The sequence below is a fragment of the Brienomyrus brachyistius genome, chromosome 1, assembly GCF_023856365.1.
Source record: "Brienomyrus brachyistius isolate T26 chromosome 1, BBRACH_0.4, whole genome shotgun sequence".
NCBI classification, from domain to species: domain Eukaryota; kingdom Metazoa; phylum Chordata; class Actinopteri; order Osteoglossiformes; family Mormyridae; genus Brienomyrus; species Brienomyrus brachyistius.
Window position 1 is genome coordinate 19,219,118 of NC_064533.1, and position 19,182 is coordinate 19,238,299.

Here is a 19,182-nt window from a genome sequence, read left to right on the forward strand (position 1 = left end):
ATTAACCAGCGGTGCAGGTTCTCCTGCCGTGGCGCGGCAAGCCAAGCCCTCTCTGAGCCATGAATCATCTGCTGGGCGCTCCAGGGAGGGAGGGAGGGAGCGGACTGGGAGCAGGGAGGTCAGGAGGGGGGCGGAGCTAGCGGCACACCACGTCCCCGGTGTGTGCTCTCAGAGCTGCGATCGCCGTGGAGCTCATGGGAGGCAGGAATGCAGCTGGCTGGGGGGCACGTGTAGGAAGGAGCCTGGCAGAGTGGAGCATGACAGGACACAGCCCCTTCACAGAAGGTACCATCTGAACACCCTCTGCTTCATACAGAGCTCGCCTTGAATGCCTGTTGGCCGCCGCAGTGAGGCATCCTTGGGAATGAAGGGGACAGCATGTGTGATGGCAACGGGTGCAGTTTCCCCCAGGGGGTGACTTGCAGGGAGGTTATAAAACAGCGGGACTTTGCATGGGTAGTGGGACGGGGGAGGAAATTGGGGGCGATGTGAGCCGTTGTGTGCCATTTAGAGGTTTGACAGCAGACCAGGTGTGTCGTGGTGAGTTATAAGTGTGTCCCTTTTGTGAAAAGAAGGGAGCACTATGACTGATGTCCTCAGAGGTTGAAAATGTAAGATGTTAAAAGGATGTTAAGGATGAGGTTAAAATGTAAGTTGAAATGTAAATAAAGTAAAGTTCCTGCAGCCATGCTCAGGCACATTAAGGAAATCATGTAGGAAGCATCTCCAGGGATAGCAGGCTGACTTTTCTGTACAGAGTGTTCCTGAACGCAATCCCAGCATGCTCCAGAAGCTCGGCATGGGAAACGGGAGATGCTCGTAGTTCTTATCGAAGATCATTGATGATGGAAGTTTGCGTAGCTGTTGATTTTGAACGACCCCTTTTGCAAAGTGGTCAACACAGCTGCAAAGCCAGATGTACTTTTCCACATCTGCCAGGCTGAGGCCATTGGAAGCGCACATCTGCAAACAGCAAGCACTGGCTGCTTAATCTTCGGCTACATTCACACTGCAGGACAAATGGTGGCCCAAATCCGATTTTTTTTAATTTTTTTTTTTTACTCGTATCACATTTTTTCATGACAATGTGAACAGCATAAGTCACATGGAATCGGAATTTTTCAATTCCGATTTGGGCCACTTCAGTATGTGGTCATAAATCGGATACAGGTCTGATTTTTTTTTTGCAATGCGACCTCAGTCTGAACTCCGAAATCGGAATTCATGCGACTTTTACGTCACTCTCGATCATTGTTCGTCGCAATTCTGCACAGGCGGAAGTCACCATATGTTTGCGTCAGAGTGCCAAACATGGAGGAGAGCACAGAAGCTGGCCAGTGGAGGGTAAGGAGTTTGAGCATGAGCGTACATCCGGTGCCTCCGTGCTGGAGAGTAACTTCCTGCATCAGTAAAAGTGACGTCTTTGTTGCTGCGCATGCGCGTCATTGCGTCTTTGTTGTTTTGTGCCCATGCGGCGGGCCAGTTCAGTACAGTGAACCGTTCACACTGAAATCCGATATCGCCCACATTAAAGAGTAATGTGGACAGGCAAACAAAAAAATGCGATCTGAGCATTAAGGCCTGCAGTGTGAGCGCAGCCTTCATGTCGCTGAGGTGTGGAGTCCATGATGGATGTGCCATTCGGTGGATGACCTCACCACATGTATAGCTCAAGTGGGTCAGTCCTCTGTGCTGTGATCAGAAGGTTGCTGGTTCAAGTCCCTGGTACTGGTACATGTCCAAATAGCTAATGAAGCATTATTTCTTTTTTTTTGTCATAGCAGCAGGACCCTGGTGGCTTGATTAATGGATGACCAGGTTTAGCTCCATCGTTTTGCTGAATCTGAACTTACTAAATATGGGATAGTTGGCACATCAGAGCTCCGCACTTGTTAAAAACTCTTAGCACAGACGCATGCACTTGCTTGACCGCTCGGACCAGTCCGCTTCATTTCACTCTGTTTAGCGATGGGCACTTTGCAGACGCGACTCTGAATAAGGACTGCTCTGCCTGGCAGTGCTTCCTCGGGGGGGGGCAGTGGCCATCATTTGCTGGCTATGTTTGTGCTGAGCTCGACCACTCTGTCTGCCTCTGTGTGTCTGTGTGTGTGGTGGGTTCTGAGATGGGCCCAGTGCTGGTGGAGCAAGAACCTCATTGGCTTTGAGGTATTTACCAAGCGACTGTTGCCAAAATGGTACCCAGTTCGTGCAGGGTTGGGGGGGGGGGTGGTATCTCATTGGTAATACAAATGTTAGACACACATAATGGAGCCTAATCATGTTTATGCTGGATTTCGACTCCGGGATGACAGCCAGAGAAGGGCACTGGGCACCTTCATTTCTGGAGGCCTACTGTCCCAGGATTGGCCTCCTCCCCTGTTTGCCATGGCTGACACGTCGGAGGGGGGGCATGCTGTGGATTAGGCCTGTCCACAGGCCTGTCATTAAGCAAATAGTGCGAGGTACATGGGGTCTGGTTTCACAGATTAGTAGGTTGTTTGCGAGGCTTCGACACCAGCCCGGTTATCTCAGAAACACAGGAGAACATCTTTTGGGGGGGGGGGTTTTTATCTCCTGCAGGCTTTTTGCGCATGCATTCTTAGGCAATCCTTAAAGTACTGCAGGACCTGAGGTGTGCAGGACTGGGGGGCGGGGGGGGGGGGGGTGCAGTAGGTACACACCGAGCACAGCAGATGGGCCATTCCGGAGCTATCCCATTGGATGGGAATGTTTGCCCGAGCTGATGCGGGGCAGCCTGTGTGCACCTCCATCCAAACGCGCTCGGCTCGGCACGCCTTCCCGTTTGACGTACTCGCGGACAGCTGCTCCAGGCGCCTTGTGCCGGCTGCATGCTTGTTTTATCTTTGTTTGCGCTGGTGCCTGTACACAAAAGGGAGCGGCGCATTTTCACTCTCTCTCCGCCAGTCTAGTCTTTCATGCCTCGCACTGTTAACAACTGATCACGATGCTGAATGTTGTTCTCCTGCAGGACATCCACAGGGCATGGGGGTGATCACCTAGCTTTTGTCAGAGGTGGAGGGGGGGCTCGTTTCACCTGTGACCATGGTTATAATGGGTGTGGGATTGGTGCAAACAACCACTTGATCCGGTTTAGAGACACCAATTTGCCCAATCCCTGCTGTATCATGAAGTGAATATATATAAATATATATAATATTAAAAAATGTACACACACACACACACACACGAGATGGGGAGATGAAGTAGTATGTATATAATATAATATAAATATAGACATATAGATGATGGTGAGCAAGAGCTGGAGGTTTGTATAGAGAGAGGGAGGGATGGCGGGATGCTGTTGAGGGAGGGAGGAAGAGAGAGAGAGAGAGAGACAGACAGCAGAAATGCGCTACTGACAGCTTCCCTGAGCTCTGCAGAGGGCTTGTCTCGCTGGAGCCGCACTCTACGGGCTGCTGGGCTAGAGGAGGCTACCAGGGCCACAGCGCGTGCCGATACCACAGTGTCGCTGGCAGTGTAGGGCTGATGGATGAGGGGCTGCGCCGTACGTGTGCCAATGTGTGGCTATTTTAGCATTATTCAGGTAAAGGGCAGTTTGTTTCCCTTTCTTTACCCAGGTTCCTTTCAGTAAAGTGTGTCCGTGTGCCTACGTGTTTAACGCTGTGTGTCTGTCACATTGCTAGTGACAATCGACATGCAGAATGGTCATGTGACTCATGGTGTTAGAGTCGTAGGCCAGGCCAAGGGAGATGAGTAGTAGCACTGGCTATGAAAATGTGGCTTTGGAGAGTCAGAATCCACGTCAGTGGAATCAGTGCATTTATCCCCCTTGGATGCAGGTTTGACCGTGTGGTTAGAGATATCCAGTGCTGTGATTCCGAGGTCTCCGATGGGGTTTGGGAGGAGGGGCAAATAAAGCATCGTTTCATTAATTACTTCAGTGACGTCAGTCGGCATTGTGGGAATTCACTTTGCTTGGCTGCGGACTCTGCAGTCCTTGTGGGTGAGCTGTGCGCAGAAGATGAGAAGGAAATGAGGCAGCATTGAGATGTGGGCCGGCTTGCTCTAGCCGACTGTGAGCAATTCCGAAAGGGAATGTGACTCGCAGTGCTTGGCTCGCGCTCGCTTATAGCTCAGAAAAACATGTGAAACACTTCCCTGCTTGTGGCAGCTTGTCAGGGGGATTCCAGGACGTTCAGCAGGAGCTCGACGCCAGCCAGCAGGGGGCCTCGTGGTTAACTGCGTGTCCTCTGTGTGCCTGAGGAAGCTGGGCTGTGCCCGGTAGCCCATGGATTAGGTCCATGCGGTTCATTATTCTGCTATGCTGTCCATAGTTCCGGGTTTGAAAGAGGAAACAGCTGATAGCTCTGTGGTGTCATGACATACTGCCGAACGTTTTACATCTGGGGGTGTTTTATTTCCTCTCCATCAAGTAACTGATGGATTTACAATAATATTGTAACACCCTGTAGTTTTTCAAAAAAGATGCATCAACGTGGGGGGTAATGGTCTTTCCGTCTCGGGGGAGAGGGTGTCGGGTTTAAAATGGGGTCGAGTTGCTGAGGCTGGAGACCTTTGGAAAGATGCTCTTTGTGGAGGACATGGATCAGGAGTCCAGAGAACACTATAAATACCGTGAGGAACCTGATTCCCGCACAGGAGGCTGACGGGCTTCGCGTTGAGAGCGGCCGCTCCACCGTGTTCAGCGTGTATCAATCCAGCCGTGCCGTACTTCCTGCCAGCAGCTCAAACTAGCCACCTGTGTCCCACCAAAGTGATTCTCCTCTCTGCAGCCAAACGCTGGTCTGGGAAGAGACCTGTGAGAGGGAAGTCGGTCGGCGGACGGGGAAATAGAAAGCAAGAGCCAGCGAGTCTTTGGGGACAGAGTAGCTGACATTTGCTGCCTTTGCTACCTCCCATGGGAGAGAACTGGGAAAACAAGTCAGTAAATACAAGCCCAGCCGTGTTGGACTGCGTTGCATGTTTGGAAGATGCTGGCTAATTTACGGTGGAATTCTGTCTCTAACCTGCTGCTCTGGTCAACACCTTTTATAAAAAGAGCATTTAACCAATTTTAAAATTTTTGCTAAATTTTCAACACTGTGGAGGGTGGGAGGGGCCTCAGCCACAGAGAGCCTGCATGTTGATTTCACTTCTGCCTCCGTGTCCGGGGTGTGTGGTGAGCTTTGTGGCCAGCAGAGGGAGTGGGGTTGTGGTTGACCCCAGCTCTTCACTCACTCACCCTGTCTGCTTCCTTCACTTCACCGTTTTCATGTCGTGCTCTTTGTTTGTGCCTCTGCCCTGTGTCTTGGGGGGTGGTTGCATGTAAGCTTGTTTTCCAATGAGCCCTCAAGGGGACCTTACAGCTCCCCCCTACCCACCCCCAGAAGTCTAGCCAATCAAAGCACAGGTCTGCTTGCTCTGCTCTCTGCTTGGCTGCCTTGTCGTGGTTACAGCATCACAGCAGATCCTTCATGGAAAAGCCTCTCTGATGAGCCCCCCTCCCCCCCCCCCCCCCCCCCCCCCCCCATCCCATGCCCTCCATGGTCATCAGGGCTTATTGTCCATCGCGTTTCTCCTCTTTCTCTCTCTGAGGAAGACTGCTGCATGGCAAACTCTGTATCACTGCCAGGGGGATGTTCATGCCCCTGTGGCCTTATTTCACAGGGGTGATGTGTTTGGTGTTTTTCCGGCTCTTTCTCCGAGGCCACGGTGCCCGTTGTTGTTTATCTAAACACTTCAGTGTTCAGTGGTCAGCCATTGATGACCGAGAGTGGTAAGTGGCCCGTAACCTGAGCACCCTGTTATCATTAAAACATCATGCTATAAAAGGAGACGGCAGTCAGGCGGTTATAAACGCGTCATATTGGTCCCCCCCATTGTCTGTATGTCTGGAAGCTGTTGTGCTATTTTGGATAGATTTACAAGGATTGGATCGGAACCCTGTTTCACCAAGAGCTTTGGGTTATCATCCCACTCTTGGCATACATCACACATTAAAACGGGTTTGGTCTGGATCTTAGTACTAGGCAGTCGTTCCTTTTTTGGGATTCGAACTCGCCCCCTTTGTCGTATGTTTACCTCCTGTCGGCGTCGAACGAACAAAAACAGCCCCCGAGAATGTGATCCGTCCCTCCGGCCACATGATCCCGTCTGTGACAGGAGATTGAGTTCCACCGGGAGGAAACCGGAGACTCCAGGGGGCGCCGGGTATGTTGTTGCCGCCGCGATAACCGGAGGTAGCAGAGACGGGATGGGGGGTGGGGCGGAGCTGTCGTGCACCTGGAACGCCTGCATGCGAAGCACAGGCTGTCCCCGTGCATTGCGTGTGGCCGGCCTCGCTCCAGGTGAGTCTCTTGTTCACCGCTACATGTTTTAACGTTACCAGGCGATAACCAGTGCAGAAGGAAACAGGTGTAGGTGTGGCGGCAGGGCCCTCTCCGGGGCCAAACTTAACAGCCGGGTCCAGCTGAGGGCGCTAAAGCTGTATCATTCCTGCACCGCCCCCCCTCCCCCCAGGTGCGTAGCCAGAAGCTGGAGCACGAGGTGGAGAAGAACAAGATCTTGTCAGAAGCACTGCAGACACTGGCCACTGAGCACCACGAGTTGGGAGCAGTCGGTTGTCAAGGGTTCATCACCCCGGAGCGCGCTCAGTGAGGATGAGTTCTACGACGCCATCTCTGGTGAGTGCTAGCTGCGGCTGCCTTTTTTTGCTGTATGACTATGAACGTTCCCCTCAAGACGGTCCAGCAGCCGCATGCTGCGTACGTGTTGATCTGTTCCGATTCAGTGTCAATTCAATATGTGTCGCCTTACCTTGAGATGATTACCCTATTGTGCTTGGTATTAACATCAGTGTTAGCAGGAGATCCTGGAGCCTGAGATTTGACTCACAGAAAAAGATTTTGACAGGGAGTACTTTTACATAGCTATGTTTTCCCCTAATATCAGAGACGTTCACGAGTCACAAAATGAGAGTCTGAGTCAAGTCTCAAGACTCCATCATAGTTCCAGTTCCACATAACTGTTTATCAAAAATTTAATGGCGTATTTTTTTTTTTTTTTTTTTTTTTTTTTTTTACTATAAGTAATGGGAATCACCAGTTGAGGATTTCAGATACTGCATGTTTCATTGTTCCTTAGGCTTGTGTACATTTTCAGAGTAATCGCTATTTCAAATGCCTTTGAAGCAATACATTTTTTCAGGAACCTAAGCCCTTTTCTAATGTAGATTCAAAACGAATCCTTTCTCAAAAATATCATAATGATGAAGACATCCATTGAGCTGAACAGGTGCACTTTAATTAGTGTGAACAGTTACAAACATAGTCAAACTTGGCAATGACAATCAACTATGTAGGAGCCAGACCAAACCATGCTGGACTCCGCCCTCAACTACATTAAAGTGATGTGATGGCTAATGAATGAGTATAGCCAGGACCCCGTTTGTTGTGCCGTTAAAGTAACTGCATGTTTAAGTACATCACGATTTTCATTTTCACACATCATTCTAAAGCAAAAAGTCCAATTAATGGGTAAAATCAATTTGTCTCTCAGATTGTGTGTGTATGTGCAATCAAAATAAATGATTATGCAAGTAACACTGCAAACTTTATGCTAAAAAGTTAAATTAATGTATGTAGCCATGCTGCTGTCTTTGGGAGAGCGGTCAGTGATATTACTGTTCAATTGAATTATTTGCTGGCATTATGTTTTTACTTTATTAAACTGTCAAATCTGAATTTGTGATGCAGCTCCGAATAATTTAAGATGTAGTACTACATGCCGTACATGGGGCACAAAGAGGAGCAGGCAGTTTGTAAGCTGTAGGAAAACACACCTTGACTTGGAAGGGTATGTCAGAAACAAAAAGGTTTTTTTTGGCACATATTTGCTAATTATTCAAATTTATGGCAAGGAGATGTGGCTGTGCACAGATTAACACCTTTACAGTTTTGGGGAGAGTTGTACACTCAATGCTATTCAGTAGAAATGTCTACATTTCAACAGAGCCTTAAAGACTCTTGTTGTTCACAAGTCGCTATCGATGAGTCAGAGTCAAGTCGGAAGTCAATTTAGGAGCGATTCAAGTGCAACTCCAGTCTGAGTCACACACTCGAGTCCCCATCCCTGCATACAATATGTTGATATGTATATTTACCTCACTACCCAGACACCTCGCTTGCTGACTGACTGACTAGGTCTGTGGCCTTTAGATGGACTAACCCCAGACACATGCTCTCAGATAGGGTTCTCTTCCGGAAGGATCTCTCTGGCTTTGCAGTGTCTAAAACATCATGTGGGAAAACACACTTAATCACTGCATGCTGTACCAGTGATGTTTTTGCTGATGCATCTTTAATCATGCATGTGTCTGTTTGGGATCTATCCCCATTCGTACCAGGTCTCACTAGACGCCATGGCTCAGGTAGTTATGTTTTGCGCAGTGTCTGCTGCTAATGGACGCAAGCAACTAAGAGGGATTTTTTTCCTAACAATGTCAGGCTTGCTTTCTTGGGTTTGGCTGGTCTCGGTTCCCCTGAATGATCCAAACATACCCCAAATGATTTCTTTAGCTCTGATGTTTTAAGGACCTGTTTCAGAACCCTTGGACAGATTGGGTCTCTGGGCAAAGCCCCAGGGGTCTTAAGATCCTAGCGAAGCTCCTACACAATACGGAGTGTGTAGCATGACAGTGGGTGACCTGAGCTTGTTAGCAGTTGCCCTACAATACTCCTGTTAAAATCGCTCTGTTTTAATTCCTGGCTCCTTATTGGCTGCCCATCATGACAGATCCAGATGAGCTTTGCCTCAGTAATAACACGTAAATCACAATTACATCATGGATCCTCTGGGACTGAAAGCTGCAGTCCAGCTTTTTTGGGAGTCAAGGAAGTGGAGAATGGATTCTGGAGTGACGATTCCAGCTGGAGGGATCCAGTTTAGTTCAGTTTCTTAGCTGGGCTGGTTAGCAGGCTCTGAGGTGCTAATAGGCCTTGGTTCCTGAGTTTGGACATCCGTGGACTTATTTGCTAATTTGCCAGATGGGGCAGTGCTTTCTTCCTGTTTTCCCGCCAACCAATATCAAGTTTGCATGCAGTTCGTGGAGGAAACGTTGCTTTTGGTTCCATTGTCTGGCGCATATCTTGGCCGGAATATGAATCGGCGATCTGTGACTGTGAGCACTGAACTGACGCGTCGCCAAGCTGCCGGTGATGATGCTCTTAGCGTCGTCCGAATCTATCCATACAAGCGTTGCCCGTGGTAGCTGGTCCACACAGTAGCCTGTGCGTGCAACTCTATCCTCAGATCGGATTTCTCTGGGCAGCGGCAGCCCGTGGGGGTAGGGGTGAGGGGCGGGGTACGTAGGGCGGCTGCTTTTTGTGGGGACGTGCTGGCATTCGGCACAGACATCCTTCACTGACATGCCGCCTCCTTCATTCTTGCCACAGAGTCCGACTCGGCGCACTCCTTGAGTGGGTTTGAGACAGTCGCCAGCCACTCCTTCGAGGAGGACGAAGAGGAGGAACAGGAGAAGGAGAGGCACGTCCGGCCAACGGGTGGCCGCAGATTTCCCGCCAGCATGTCACGGGAAGACGAGGAGGTCCCCTTGGAGCTCCAGGCCAATGGCGTCAGGAGGCACAGGTAAGCCAGGCGTCAACCTGCTTGGAGTTCCGTTACACAGGCTCCAAGCTCATGGACGTCCTGGAGAAAGCTTGTGCAATGACTGGAAATGGAGCCTCAAAAAAGAAATTCATGCCAAGGAAGACTTGGTCTTTGTTACACCTGGTATTAAATCGAGCATCCTGTTATGGATCCTGGCTAATGTGCGAGTGACTGGCTGGATTTTTTTTAACAGGCCAGATGAATCATCTAAGGCTGAAGGGTTGTTTTCACGGCGGGACGTAGCCTGATATACCACACGTCTTATCAGTACATCTCCAGGGTTGGTGTGGTGCATTCCCTCTGTGAACCAGCACATCTCGTTTCCTTTTAGAGATGGCAGGTGCTTCTCTCTCCCCCCTGATTATCCCTTGTTCAGCTGGCCTTTGAGTTCATGGGAACTCTTCTCAGTCGCATTAGAGAAGCTGACCTTCTTTTTTCATGTATTTGCCAGTCTTTCCACAGAGACTGAATAATTTACAGCTCCGTGCTGCCTGAGGTTACGAGGAGATGAGCCCACAAACAGAAACCTTTCTCCATTGAAGGCATGAAACTTTGATGAAGTTCCACTGTAACGTAGCAATTCTTGTAATTAAGAAGCGTCCTCGGCTGAGCGATGCTCTGCCTGTTGTATCACGGGCTGCTGGAACATCAAAATCCTCGCCTTTGGATGTTTATTTCTGGTTTAAGCTAACTGAGAATTGAATGTTTAGACTGCTATAGAAGACAGTTCTGACAGGGAGACAGTTGACGGGGTTGTAAACCTTCTGGTTGTGATCTGCTCCTTCTTTGTGAGTGCCCAGACAGTCACACAGTGGGAAGTCCCTCTGTGCACCCCTCCTCCAAACCCTCCAGTTTTGTGTCCAGATAGCCTTGGCATCTAGCCAGAGGACAAGTCCTCAATAGAATTGTCCTGCCAGAGCATGGGTCCTGGATACTGTAAATGGGAAGGAGAGAGGTATGCAAGCCAGCTTGAATATCTGCATCTCGGGTATATGTTTCAGAAACGCAACACGCATGTGTGTGTGTGTTTGTGTTTGTGTGTGTGTGTGTGTGTGTGTGTGTGTGTGTGTTTGTCTGTCTGTGTGTGTGTGTGTGACTTTTTAAGGGTTTTTTTTTTTTTTTTTGGTCATTCCCGTGCTGGTCTTTATCAAGAAGTGAGACACTTTTGATGAACAGAGTAAAGATCTGAATGACGGTCATCGTTTGGGTTCTGCTCTTCACCATAACATGCTCATACTGCCTGCCAGTGCCACCTTCACATCCACTGGTACCCAGATACAGGCCCTTGATAGCACTGAGCAGCGGCTCAACACACTTGGATCCGTACTCATCGGTCTCGGCCATGTTGTGTCCTCCAGGACGAGCCTTCCAGCTCCCATGTTCTCCAGGAACGACTTCAGCATCTGGAGCATCCTGAGGAAATGCATCGGCATGGTAAGAAACTTTCCTGACTCTTTGGTGACACTTGCACATTCCCAGATACTGTAGAGACCTGAAGATTGGCTGGGAGGCCTCACATGTGCCTTTGTTGATGTCGGGTGATGAATGCAGCACTTCAGAGTGTTAGTGGTGCAGCTGCCTGCTCGTTCTTCTCACATCTGCTCTCTCTCTCTCTCTCTGTCTCTCTCACAGGAGCTGTCCAAGATCACCATGCCGGTCATCTTCAACGAGCCGCTTAGCTTCCTGCAGCGCCTCACTGAATACATGGAGCACACGTACCTCATCCACAGGGCCAACTCCTCTTCAGACTCCATTGAGAGGATGAAGGTACCCCAGGGTCTGGGGATCTTATGCCAGTGCGTTTTGTGTGCAAAGCACTCTAGGACAGACGCAGATAGAAATTCAAATATTAATTTCAGGTCTGTTTTGTGAGGGTAAACAGGGAAATTCCAACATAGTAACTGAGTTAAACCAAAGTATATTGTATTATATTATAACCAGTGTTATCTTTAGGAGGGTAAGGCAGCATCTGCCCATTTGTGCGTTTCTCTCGAACCCCTGACTCTAACCCTGTCAAATGCCACCCGGTGCCCACAGTGTGTGGCAGCCTTTGCAGTGTCAGCCGTCGCCTCACAGTGGGAGAGGACGGGCAAGCCCTTCAACCCGCTGCTTGGGGAGACCTACGAGCTGGTCAGGTAGGGGCACCCCCACCCTGCCTCAGGTTGCCCGTGAGTGCTGGTGTAATGTGTCTGCTTAGACCAGGGATCTAATTCCTGTCACTGGCAACGGCAAGGAGCCATGGCCCCACGTCCCATCAGCCCTGGGGGTGGGGGCCGCCATCATGGCCAAATCGCACATGCCCAGTGGGCTGTGGTGTTTGGTATAAGCAGGCGGAGCCGTGCCGGAATCTTCTAAGGAGCCTTACCGAACATGACATTTCGAGAGCGTGTCTGCCAAGGCGTAAATGTGAATAATTAAACATTAACCTTTATGGCGCTTTATCTGCCATCGGAACTGAGTTTTTATTTTATTGTTTTCTTGTTTCCCAGGGAGGACCTGGGGTTCCGGCTGATCTCAGAACAGGTCAGTCACCACCCCCCTGTCAGTGCCTTCTACGCCGAAGGGATGAAGAACGACTTCGTCTTCCATGGCTCCATATACCCCAAGCTCAAGTTCTGGGGCAAGAGTGTGGAGGCTGAGCCCAAAGGCATCATTACCCTGGAGCTGCCCAGGTAAGCTGGTCTTTGTTCTGGAGCCCCTAGGGGGCAGCACCGAGCTGGTGCTTGAATAAAACATAGCATTGCTGTAATTCTTTGGCTAATTCTGTTGGCTTCACAGATAATTATACCTTTATTGTTGCTTCCTTAATGATGCAGTAGCATGTCTAGTGTGACCACTAGTAAGTCACCACACTTTTTTTTTTGTGTCATGAGGTATGGTGAAGCGTACACATGGACCAACCCCACCTGCTGCGTTCACAACATCATCGTGGGCCAGCTGTGGATTGAACAGTACGGCAACGTGGAGGTGATCAACCACAAGTAAGAGAGGCTGGATCCCACTGCGCCTGCAGGGGGCACTGTGGAGGCACCACTGCTGCATGGCCCTGGTCTTGTTATATGACTCTTAGCCCTGCCATTCATGCAGCAAAATACAGGATACAGATTCACATACGGGTGTAATTAAAGAGGAACTGGAGTGTAGTTAATGTTACTGTTCAAAAAGTATTATCCTGTGAAAGCAAAAGCATCTTGAAAGAGTTTAATAGTTTTTTTTTTCTTGACAGATCTGGGGAAAAATGCTGTTTGAGCTTCAAACCCTGCGGCCTGTTCGGAAAGGAGCTTCACAAAGTGGAAGGCTACATCCTGGATAAGAGGTAGCTGCAGAGAAGGGTGCCTTGGTAGATGTGACTTCATGCCATCCGTGCAACGGTGCCCCCTTTGCGTTGCAGCAAGAAGAAGTTGTGTGCCCTCTACGGGAAGTGGACTGAGTGCCTGTACACCTTGGACCCAGCGGCTTATGACACCCATAAGAAGAACGACAGGAAGAATGCGGAGGAGAAGAAGGGCAAACATGTATGTAAACATGCAGGGCGCCTGTGAGTGGTGTGCCTGAGAGCACCTCCCCCAAGGGGAACCCCTGACGTGCCGTAGCAGAGCAGTCGCCGGACTCCTCCAGCACCTCTATGGTGACCAGAGGATATCTGGCACTTCTTAGTGCTTCCGGATGACGGTTTTTTTTTTTTATTGACTGCTGAGCAAAATGCCCCTTCCTCCGCAGGGCCCCGGTGCCGAGGAGATCGAGGAGATGCCCCTCCCTGACGTTGAGACTGTGGAGATGATCCCGGGCAGCCAGCTGCTGTGGAGAATAGCACCAAGGCCTCCCAACTCCACCGAGGTTTGAGGGCGTACCGCCTGGCCTCCTCAGCCTCCGACTGTCCCGCCCCATCCCTGACTGACGTCTCTTCCATCCAATCACAGATGTACAGCTTCACCCTGTTCGCCATGCAGCTGAACGAATTCGATAAGGACATGGAGGGGGTCATTCCCAAGACGGATTGCCGGCTGCGGCCAGACATCCGAGCCATGGAGAACGGGGATATAGGTATGCCCTCAATTTCATCTGTGTGTTATAGCTTTGTTTTGGTCTGTCTTGCTTTGGAAGTGACCTTTAAATACATAAAATTACAGGTTATTTTTGCATGTACTTTTATGTAGGTGTCTATTTTAATCTTCTGGTCTAATTTGCTTGATCTTCACAGCCCTACCTAATTCACCATCTCCCAATGAAGAGCTTGAGTCATTTGAGCAGTTTTTGTGAATGTGCTATGTATCTTATAGGTTTATTTTTGTCTGTCTAGCTCTGGAAGTGACCTTTTTAAATACAAATATTTTACAGGTTATAATTATAGGTGTATATGTTAATCCTGAGGTCTAATTTCCTCGATCTTTATGCCCAGTCTAGTCCGCTGTCTCCTGCAAAACCGCTCAGGTCATTTGAGCTGTTTTAATTCAAGCCGTTTCTGTTCTTTCATTTGCATCAGACATGGCAAGTGAGGAGAAGAAGCGGCTGGAGGAAAAGCAGCGAGCCGCCCGGAAAGTCCGCTCAAAATCCGACGAGGACTGGAAGATGAGGTGGGTGGGGCCAGGGGCGGGGCACTACGGTCACCTAGCCAATGATGTCATGGCCAGTTTGTCAGCACACTGCTTGTCACATGATTCCTTAGAATGTGATGTTGCTCTTGGTCATTTCATTGCCAGTGCCTTGTGGTCCACAGTTGCTGTGCATTTGCTAACACATCACCCTTCTCTCTGATATCTCCTCCTCTGTTTTTATGTGAAGAAGCTCCCCACTCGGCCCCAGGTTTGAGTTGCTTCCTGCTGTCTGGAGTGCTTTTGGCTTGTGTTTTCTCAAACTGCACCACCCACAGGATCACCTGAGAACTGCAAGCACTACCTTAATTGTGCAAAATCCCTACACTAAAATAATATAGTGGAAACTAATTAACAGAAGTGGATGAATTAATCTGAGCACAAGACCATGCTTAATCTGAATTTCACGCCTGGTCTTTGTGGTTTTGGTGTGATTGTGGTGATTTTTTACAATCAGATCATTTGGCTGGATGCTTTGCCCAGAAAAAAGCTTGGAATCCACAGGCTTTTCCTTTCTGCTAACAGCTCCATTGAAACATGGTGGTGGATCTGTGCTGTCTAATGAATTAGACAGCAGAACTATAACAGTATTTTAATATTCCCATAATTCAGGGGCTTATTTCCTTTTTGCATTTTTTTAATTTTTAACTGTAAATGTTTGCCAGTTATTTTCGCTTGGGTGGGCAATGATTTTTCTGTCTATATTGGTCTGAAGGCAGCACCTCCCAGAAGCTTCCCCCCCCCATGACGAGCGAGTGCCTCGCTTTAGAGTTCGGTTTTCTGGGCTTTAACAATAGTAACCTGAGAGGCCTCTGAATATTATTCTAAGGCCGAGCACCAGTGTTCGGTTTACTGTAGCATGGCAGTTTCTGAAAAACATATACTTTTAATTGAAAATTAAGTTTCTTGTTGGGTACATTTTCAGAGCTGTTCATACTATGCAAACCTAATAAGCATATCAAGATGATTAGATCTTTATTAACCCCAGAGATGGGAAATTTGCATTGTTACAGCAGCAAAATGGACAAGAGGAGTAATAAAATAGCAATAAGACTATACAATATGACAATTAAAAGCTATACAATATACAAGCAAAATATATAAATATATATGTGAAAATGTGCATATATACAAATTTGCCGTTATCGAAGAAACACTCTTGTTAAAGCCCATCTGTTTATACAGGGTGTGTCTGTGTTGCGGTGCTGGTTGGGGGCAGGGCCACTGCTGGTGGACGAACATTCTGACCAATCATCGTTCTCTGCATTTTTTTCAAGGTGGTTCAACCAAGCACCCAACCCTCACAACGGTGCCCAGGATTGGATCTTCTCTGGTGGTTACTGGGACAGAAACTATGCCGGACTTCCTGATATTTATTAGTGTGCCCTTTGATGAAGTGAAGACGCTCGACATTTCTGACGTCAGCTTCTGCAGTTTAACTCCTGTCCTGTGGGTGGTGCTGTTCTTTGTGTTGTTGATGTTGTGACCCTTTTTTTGGGCTGGGTTTTGTCTGTTTTTTTTTTTGGTTTTTTTTAAAGATTCCCCCCTATAATGGCCTTTAACACTTGCTTAATTTAAAAAATATATGTATTTAAAGTATTTCTAGTGTAGATGTGTATTTTTATTTTATATTTTAGCATCTAACCACACAAATTACTTTTCCAGTAAGACACATTTAAATGAAATCTGTCATCCCAGACCAAGGATGAGTTGCTCAGGTTTCAAATCTCTGTGGAGTTAAATCATCTCTTTGCACTAATATCATGTACGCTTTGATTTTATTTTTTAAGATGCAGTGTCTTGAGTTGAATATGAATCTTTTTTTTTTGTTTGTTTGTTTAATGAATGTTCGTGTTACCATATCAGCAGTGTAAAGTGCATTAAAGGAGCACTGAAGGTTCATGCACCTGTGCATGCAACGGGTTGAAGTTACTTGTCTGTGGCGTATTAATCGAGGGAGTCACTTCGAGTTCATTTCCGGCTGATGTCCACTGCTGAACTTCAGACTGAAAGGTTATCCTGTACCCTACTGCAGGGTTTGGTTTGCTTTGCTTTCACCCCTGTGACCTTCTCAGGACAAACTGTCGAGTGGATTTGACCCCAAACACCCCCCCTCTCCCCCCCCCCGCTGGTTTCCGACTTGGAGACGTCTCAGTATTTCCGGAACGTTCCTGTTCCTGCACCGTGTGCTTGCGGCAGACTGTCTGTTGGAATATAAAGAGACTGTGAGAGTCCCACTTGCTGCTGACGGCGGATTAAAGAGGATTAAAAAGTCTCGTGGATTAAAGAGCATTTAGTAAGGATCCGCAAATGGGGCTGGATGCTGCACCGTTCTTCCTTGCCTCGCGAAACATTTTCAAGATGTCAGCTATGCAAAGCAGGAAGAGGACTCTTGGGTTAAAGGTCAACTATGTGTGGTCCAGCCTCTCCCCCTGGAGAACAGACACTCATGTGATCACTTATAGGCAGCCCTCCAGGACACTTAGTCATACTGACTGTAGGTGAGCTGTTGAGCTCTTAACGTGTAGTTTTATTTGGTCTTGAAATCTGTGTATATGAAATGTTAGACTATAACTTCTAATGCTGCTAAATAAAAGCTTGTAATTAGGAATGTGTATGTGGCCCCTGTTCTTTTGAGCGTGAATGGCTATGCTGTCGTCTGCAGGGTAATGCGGCCAAGACAATATTCTCCCTAAATGCTCAATCACTTCACATTTATTTATTCAAAGCAATGTTCAATTGAGGAAGTAAAGTCAGCCAGTACCTGGAGCAACTGAGGTTAAGGGGTCCAATGGTGAAATCATTCTGCAAATCATAGGATTTGAACCTATGAGCTTATGATCACTGGCACAGCATCCTTACCCACTGAGCCACACACAAAGCCCTTTGAAAGACCCAACATCACAACATCCTGGTACCGCATGGCTACTGCTCTGCCTTGTGTGATAGGGTATTGCACCTTTGTCTTTTTACCTATGTGTGTGTACACATACACAGGCATGTTGACATATAGGTAATTGTTCCGGACTTTACCAAGGATTAAACACATGGCTGTCATTGTCCTCTTGCGGTTCATTGCCTTGGGTTACAGTCAGCATCAAAACCTGCTCAGAAATAAAACACGCATGTGTCACTAAAGCTCCAGGTAACCATTTATCTCAATAGAGCAACGAAACATGCTGCAGGAAGTAAATCACTACGAAGATAATCTGAATTCTTACCTCTGATCCTGTTCTCCAGCATCTCTGACTGCAATTTGAAATCAAACATTCACCACGTGTTTGTTCATCTCTGGGTGCAGACCGTCACGTTGCACAGGAAGACGAACACGCTGCAAATGGGATCAAAAATGCTCTCTGCTCGCTGACTGTTTGCTGTAGAGACCCTGTAAGGATCAAAATGTCTGCGCTGCTCCAGACCCTCCAGCATCGATGCTGATGCTCCTTTCTATTCCTCATCACTGACGTCTGTGGTTTTCTGTGAGGGAAAGACCTTATTTCGTGGAGGAGCGCACCTCAGTGTCTGAACACACAGTTGTCATGAAATTCTGCCATCAGCCTACAACGGGCACCATAAATGTGTATGTGTGACCGTTTTATAATGTGTATTAATGCTCCTCAGTTTTAGGATCAATCGATCTTCAATGGCAGGCAGCACAGGGCGAGCCGGATCACCCTCAGGGAAATGCACCACTTGGCCATATTGCCGTAACTGACGCTCCCTCATAATGCAGGTAATGTGCCTCATTCGGGTCTCCCTGAGCAACAGCTTGTTTGACACGAAGTCAAACCATCACCGAACCAAAGATTCTCCGAAATAGGGCTGGGCAATATATCGAGTTTTTAAGATATATCAATATATTTTCATATGTGATGTAGGACGAGATATCATTTATATCGATATAGTTTATGCTGCTTTAAAATTATACTCATACATCCGCCAGTTCACCTATTTCTCCTCTCTCTGTATCACGCATAACTTCACCCTGCATGCAGCGACAGCATGGAGACAGACACAGACAGGAGGCAAGGTTTTTCTAATTCCAAGTTAAGATTTCCTTAAAATAAAATTGGTTGTGCAAAATACCCTTAAATACACTCACCGGCCACTTTCTTAGATACGCCTTGCTAGTACCGGGTTGGACCCCCTTTTGCCTTCAGAACTGCCTTAATCCTTCATGGCATAGATTCAACAAGGTACTGGAAACATTCCTCAGAGATATTGGTCCATATTGACATGATAGCATCATGCAGTTGCTGCAGATTTGTTGGCTGCACATCCATGGTGTAAATCTCCCGTTCCACCACATCCCAAAGGTGCTCTATTGGATTGAGGTCTGGTGACTGTGGAGGCCATTTGAGTACAGTGAACTCATTGTCATGTTCAAGAAACCAGTCTCAGATGATTCGAGCTTTATGACATGGTGCATTATCCTGCTTGAAGTAGCCATCAGAAGATGGGTACACTGTGGTCATAAAGGGACATGGTCAGCAACAATACTCAGGTAGGCTGTGGCGTTGCAACAATGATCAATTAAATGGTAAATGGTAAATGGACTGCATTTATATAGCGCTTTTCTACTCCTACAAGTACTCAAAGCGCTTTACATTTCATGCCTCACATTCACCCATCCACACACTCATACACACACCGGTGGCGGAGGCTGCCATGCAAGGTGCCAACCTGCTCACCGGGAGCAATTTGGGGTTCAGAGTCTTGCTCAAGGACACTTTGATGGGGTCAGGAGGAACCAGGGCTCGAACCTGCAACCCTCCAGTTGCCGAACGAAAGCACTACCTCCTGTGCCACCATCTAGTACTAAGGGGCCCAAAGTGTGCCAAGAAAATGTCCCCCACACCATTACACCACCACCAGCAGCCTGAACTGTTGATACAAGGCAGGATGGATCCATTCTTTCTTGGTGTTGATGCCAAATTCTGAC

At 48.0% G+C, this 19,182-nt stretch overlaps 1 protein-coding gene across 1 annotated transcript in view; it reads left to right on the forward strand.

Annotated features, from left to right (window-relative positions):
* Positions 1-16,851, forward strand: part of osbpl1a (oxysterol binding protein-like 1A) — a 30,374-nt gene extending 13,523 nt beyond the window's left edge. The window contains 14 exon segments of the mRNA XM_049013921.1: positions 6,502-6,591; positions 6,593-6,665; positions 9,435-9,627; positions 11,007-11,082; positions 11,281-11,415; positions 11,686-11,783; positions 12,138-12,320; positions 12,522-12,629; positions 12,875-12,964; positions 13,040-13,163; positions 13,369-13,485; positions 13,569-13,692; positions 14,132-14,222; positions 15,518-16,851. Coding sequence (XP_048869878.1) covers positions 6,502-6,591; positions 6,593-6,665; positions 9,435-9,627; positions 11,007-11,082; positions 11,281-11,415; positions 11,686-11,783; positions 12,138-12,320; positions 12,522-12,629; positions 12,875-12,964; positions 13,040-13,163; positions 13,369-13,485; positions 13,569-13,692; positions 14,132-14,222; positions 15,518-15,620 — 1,605 coding nt within the window. The 3' untranslated portion in view covers positions 15,621-16,851.
* Positions 16,852-19,182: the final 2,331 nt, after the last annotated feature.